Source organism: Electrona antarctica (assembly GCF_951216825.1).
Source record: "Electrona antarctica genome assembly, chromosome: 2".
Lineage (NCBI taxonomy): Eukaryota > Metazoa > Chordata > Actinopteri > Myctophiformes > Myctophidae > Electrona > Electrona antarctica.
Genome location: NC_136807.1, coordinates 12,398,346 through 12,404,766, shown reverse-complemented (window position 1 = coordinate 12,404,766; position 6,421 = coordinate 12,398,346). Strand labels below are relative to the sequence as shown.

General features: G+C 40.6%; 1 protein-coding gene across 1 annotated transcript in view; it reads left to right on the top strand.

Annotated features, from left to right (window-relative positions):
- The first annotated feature begins 4,454 nt into the window (after nucleotides 1-4,454).
- LOC306942421 (ephrin type-B receptor 2-like) overlaps nucleotides 4,455-6,421 on the top strand; it is a 51,519-nt gene continuing 49,552 nt past the window's right edge. The window contains exons 1-3 of the mRNA XM_079528293.1: nucleotides 4,455-4,586; nucleotides 5,061-5,125; nucleotides 6,023-6,271. Of these exons, the coding sequence (XP_079384419.1) occupies nucleotides 4,541-4,586; nucleotides 5,061-5,125; nucleotides 6,023-6,271 (360 nt within the window). The 5' untranslated portion in view covers nucleotides 4,455-4,540. The remainder of the gene's footprint in view (nucleotides 4,587-5,060; nucleotides 5,126-6,022; nucleotides 6,272-6,421) is intronic.

The following is a 6,421-nucleotide window of genomic DNA, read 5'->3' as shown; positions in this document are numbered from 1 at the left end:
TGGGGTCAAAAAACCCTAGTTTCAGTTTTGGTGGCGGGTGGCAAAGCCACTCCAATCTCCAATCATGATCGAGTGGGGGCACATGCTGTTGGCCTGTTGCACTTCCCCCCACTGTAGAGCGTGTGCATGTGCACATTTTGTTACCGGGGTGGACTGGGTGGTTTTCCAAATCACCCAAATCACTGAATGCTCCTTTAAGGTGCAAAGTACACCGTTATGTCCCAGTTGGTGGGACTATAACATATACCCAAAACATGACAGATTGAAACGGACATATGTGAGTGAACTGATTTTATTTTTTATTTTTTTATTCAAATTAACTTGGGCTAACAAGTTAAGGTAGCCTATTGAGCCGTTAAACACATGGATAGGGAGGGACTGGTGGTGCCAAAAGAAAAAGAACAATACATTTCTAAATAAATCAAAGAACTAACCTGGCAAGAGAGAAACAAAAATCTTCCTACACTAAAGACACACAGAAATTACAACCTGTGGCACTCACCTCTAGTCTATCCTAGTGTAAAATAACATAAACAAAATTCACCTGCATGTGTGTAAGAATGTAAAGCCGGAACTAATCTACCCTTCCCATTTGGCTTTTCAAGAAAGCCTGAATTGGTTATAGGACTGAACAAACTACGAATCTATTGTCTAGTATTAACTGTTGGAAGCATGGATGGCAGGAGGGAAAGGAGTAAGGTAACTTGCAACACAGGTGTTTTTTTGGGGGGGGGGGGCTGGAGAGAATTGGTGGACCGATGAGTGAAAGGGAAGACCAAGTGGTGTGGTGAGAGGCGGAGTTGACTGAATTATGGAATGATTGAGAGCTGAGTGAATGGGTTGGACTTGTGAGTGACAGGCAGAGGGCAGAGAGCAGAAGGGCGAAAAACAACCACATACAAATGCCCCCATAGGATAACAATTGACCATATGCAGACTGCAGCCGTCTGGCCTGCAGGGTGGTAACTAGGTGCAGTTTCCCCTTGACAGCCCATATACATCCAAACAGAAAAGTCCTATCTGATTGTATTAAACAACGTCCAATCTGAGAATCCCATCGTCAAATATTCGGGAAAACAGCGGCCCCTGTTGTTCCTCGAAATTTGATGTAGTTTTAGTTGACGCAGGCAACAGTCTGTCTTGAGAGACTAAACAACGTCAAACTCACCAACATTGCAGCTGTACAAAATGCTTGAAGGGACAAAGTTTCAATTTGACTTATACCTCTGTTGCCGTTGTCTTGCTCCTGTGATGCACCTGACCTAGCCTGGCTAATAAGCCAGACCGAATCAGCCGTTGGCAAAAAAAAACCTTCGACAGTGTTGTGTGATATTAGTCTGGCTTATTAGCCAGGCTACGCCTGACCTGCCTTACTCTTGGCTGATGGTAGAACTCCCTTTCTTCTCATTACTCTACTAAAGGACGGCACCAGCACAAACGTTTGTTAGTGCGAAGCTCGGCCAGATCAGTGAAGTTACTGACAACCAATTGATACACTGTTCATATAAGCCTTTTATTTCCTGCAAATACACACGATTATTTACAAACAATAACTCATCATTGGATTTATCACCCCCACAAACTCCCGCAATGTGGTAATAGGCTTTAGATGATCATATCAAATAAGAAAGAATTGTCACTAGGGTATAGATGTGGCCATTTGTAATTTGCTCAATATCAGGATTGTCCCTTAAAATTCATTGCCCAATACCGACAGCCGGTCAGCAAGTGGATTTATGAATGTATGTATTATAGACAATATTTTAGGCCAATAAAAAAGACTATATACCAAATGTCCCACTTTAAACAAAAGAAGCCTGTTGGCTGCCGGACTATTAAGGGATTTTAGTATGTCAAAGAGGATACGTTTAACTGGAAGTTCATCATGTCTACTGTCTCTGATATCATAGAGGTTGAAATACCACATGATCCAAGAATTTGGTTACTGGGTGACGTTACGTTGATCAACACAAATTATTATAAAGAGTATTTTGTGTTACTCGCCAGTACAGCTGCGAAGAAAATCATCTTCACAGAGACACTGGCTGAATGAGCTTTCATCATACTGTACTCCTGAAAAGATACTGTACAATGTAAGGAGAAAGCCTGCTACTTTTGAAAAAATATGGGGTAGGTTCTTTGAGGTTCTACCGTCAATATCTCCTCTGGGTTGATTTTGTTTTATTTATATTGTTATTTTTATTTATTTATCCGAGTTGTTGTCAAGTGGTGTTGTGTACAATACAGAGTAATGAGAGCTGTGTAGCTTTCTGGGGTTGGGGTGGGGGGTGGGTGGGGGGGTTTGTTTTTGCTGTTTTTTGTCTTTTTCTTTTGAGTTTGTCTTGTCTTGTAAAAAAAAAAAAAAAAAAGGAAATCATGATTCTGTAATTCATTGTTTTGAATAATGATGATGTCTGCATTATCAATAAATAAACCTTTAAAAAAAAAAAAAAAGAGGATACGTTTAAGCCCCTAAACTTTAGGGGTACGTACGATCCAGCTTTTTGTGTGAGATCAAGTTGCCTTATTACTGGGAAAGTTCATCATAGCTTAGTCTTGAAAAGTTGGCAGCAGCGGCAGCAGAAAATCTTTGCTCACTCAAAGGAATACCATTTTAATGTTGTGTACCATTTAATTCAACACTTATCAGGTTGTAGACAAAAATAATGATTCCCTAAAATTGGCTTCTTTGCAGTGTTGCTACTGTACTTCTGTAACTAATGAACTCAACAGTGTAGCCTCATGTGTCACAGTCACAGACTTGTCTTGTCTTGTCTTGTCTTAACCCAGTCTGGGCGGGAACCCCTTTTGGTGTTTTAACTAAGCATTATGTTATACTTTAGCTATTGAAAAATAGCAGATCTACAAGCTCATAGCGCGCCACCGAGTGGCGCGCTACGAGCTTGTAGGTCTGCTATTTTTGAAAAATCGTAAAAATGCGGCACAAATCTTTGAATATATATTCTTTCAGAGCGAACGTTTTTTTTATTTCGACGTCAAGCCTAAATTTGTATATTTATTTGTGATGTCTTGTCTGTTGAATACTACCAGCCTGGCTGTCCTGCTTTAGGGTTCTCAACACTGAATAAATGGTTATTTATTTAACCAATCTGTATCTGTATGGTACAGTATGTTAATTCAATATAATACCTGTAGCTAGTGCATCTGCAGTCCATTATCTAGTAGGACACACCACAGGTAGTGGTTGACAATAAGTGGCACTGTTACAAATCATAAGTCTAGGGGTAAATGAGTGAGTAACATAGGAAGGGGGAGCAGACACCATGATCCAAATACGAGGATTTATTATACAAGTATATATAATAAATCAAACAAACGTATAATTACAATAATGGCTCAGTAACAAACAAACAAAATACAATAAAGAAACAACGCCTTTCCGAAGGGCGTTCGGAACAAAGGGTAAACAATAAGGTAGTTTTCACAGTTAGCAGTTATACATAGTAGCGGGTCGGAGGAAGACCATAGTGATGTTCCCCCCGAGCTGTCAGACACAGACTGACTATGTAGATAACGGTGCACCCATGGCCATCGGGTGCACGTGACCGGCAACCAATCAGGAGTCAGGCGTTGATCAGACGTCTGACTAAGCCGGCCCCTCGTTGATGTCACTGACAAGGTAAAACACAGTCAATCCAACCTGGAGTGGAAATAGAACACATATATAATAGAAAGCGCTTTCTATCCCCATATATGGTTCATAACAAGTCTACTGGATGTATAGCTATATATATATATATATATAAGAGATATCAAAGATAGATCTAAACATATATATACAATATAACTATAACAATACCACCAGTTACCTCATATAGATACATAATATTAACCAATAAATATATATATCTATACTACATCATAACAAAACTAATCATAACAAATCATAACACACACGTGACCGCAGTCCACGTGACAGGCACTGCCTGAAGCTCCTAAGCCCAATATGTCCCCTGGGCAGTGGTGTAAAGTAACTAAGTATACTTTTACTTAAGTACTGTACTTAAGTACAAATTTGAGGTATTTGTACTTTACTTGAGTATTTCCAATTTCCAGTACTTTTACTTCTACTCCACTACATCTCAGAGCCACAATGTGTACTTTTACTCCACTACAATTATTTGAAAACTTTAGTTACTAGTTACTTTGGCGATTTTGAAATCATGGGACATTCTGCAATATGAGTACTTTTACTTTTAGTACTTTAAGTACATTTTGATGCCTATACTTTTGTTTTTTTACTCAAGTACATTTTCAATTCCGTACTTTTACTTGTAACAAAGTACTTCTAAAGTACTTTTACTTAACCCATTTTAGGCGGGAACCCCTTTTGGTGTTAGCATTATGTTATGCTTTAGCTATTGAAAAATAGCAGACCTACAAGCTCGTAGCGCGCCACTCGGTGGCGCTCTACGAGCTTGTAGGTCTGCTATCGAAGAACCACTGACATAGAAACATAGCTTTTTCAGAAAACTGTCAGGATGTAGAAGACATTTTTAGAATCTGATCTCAGGTCAAAATGGGACAATTGAGTACTTTTTCGACCACTGCCCCTGGGCAAGCAGGTATTATATGTCCTCTAGGAGGAGTTGTAGATGTTTGGTCTGTCTCCCACATCGGAGTTCTGGGTTTTTTGAGAGTGTTACAGTTATACTAGTGTTATAGTCTCTCTGCCGGGACAGGACATAAAACGTACAGGTTTAACAAGATTGTGGTAAAGCAACATCATAGAAACATTCCAAACACACAAACCGATCTCTCCTTGACCCTTTGTTACTCCCGGAGCGGAAATTCAGTTTAACTTCACCCAGCTGAGTTCTGCTCAGATGGTTATGATTGATGAGCGCTTTGGGGTTTGGTTGTCTTGTTCAGGGACACCGGAACTAGGGAGGCGAAAAGGTGACCTTGATGGCCTACGAGAGACCTATACGCCTCTTAGCTACGGCCCCCAAACTACTACTGTACTGTATCAGACTGTTTAACTAACAATATCACTATGTATCTCATTTAAAGTATTGTTTTTCTTTTCTTGTCCGCAGAGGTATTAATGGATTCTACTACAGCAACAGCAGAACTGGGCTGGACCCTGCATCCATCACAGGGGGTGAGTGAGTGCAGCCAATTAGTCTAGGACCTGGCTAAGATATGTCTGCACTTCATTTCACTGTTCTTGGCTAATACGATCTTCGCGAACAACTTAGGAACTGTGAGAAATTGACCCGAACAGTATGACTGTTCATATACAAGTCATTAATGCTGACATAATGGCATGTTTACTATTATTAGAGTATAAATGCTGCTTCACCTGTTTGACTGGCTATTCCCAAGCCAAATCATTGTGATGTTATTAAAAATATATATGTAATTATAATTATATAATTGTATAATAAAATATTTTAATCGAATATTTATACAATATTTGGTCAAGTGCTTACAACAATGCACACGTTACTGTCCACTGAAGTTACTGTATATAAACACAACAAATTCTCCGTTCATTTAAAATGAACAACAAGTAGCCTAGCCCAGTGGTTCCCAAAGTGGGGTCCGGGGACCCCCAGGGGTCCTTGAGGGAGTTACAGAGGGTCCCCAGCTAAATTATAGTTTGGAACCAAAGGGACCCTTACGGTTACGGGTCTGTAAGTCTGAGATTATACAAATGGAACATTTGGTTCCATTTGTATACTCTCAGAGTTAAATTAACTTTGATTTTACAATAGAAATTACAGAGATAGAAATGCCATTAAATGGGGGTCCGTAGACTAATGCATGTCAAAGTGGGGGTCCTTGAAATTAAAATGGCTGAGAATCTCTGCTAGGGCCGTAAAGATCTTCTCTTATGGGGGTCCCTGGCATGTCTTTTCAAATGGGGGTCCACGGGCTAATTAGTGTCCATTTGGGGGTCCTTGACATGAAAAAGTTTTGGAACCAATGGCGTAGCCTATATATATATATACATATAGTCAAATAAAATGGTCTTTTCCATATGTCATTCTTCCAGTGGGAGGAGGTGAGCGGCTACGACGAAAACATGAACACCATCCGCACGTATCAGGTGTGCAACGTCTTCGACAGCAGCCAGAACAACTGGGTGCGCACCAAGTACATCCGGCGACAAGGCGCGCAGCGCATCCACGTCCAGATGAAGTTCTCTGTGCGCGACTGCAGCTCCATACCCAACGTCCCCGGCTCCTGCAAGGAGACCTTCAACCTCTACTACTACGAGGCCGACTCGGACACGGCCACAAAGGTGCGGTGGGTGTAAAGTGACTTAAGTAAATTTTTACTGAGGACGGAGGACGATTCTACAAATGTCTTCTAAATCCTGACAGTTTTATGAAAAACCTCGGGGGGGTCCCTGTTCCAGGGACCCCCTGGAACAGGGGGTTGGCTTGAAACA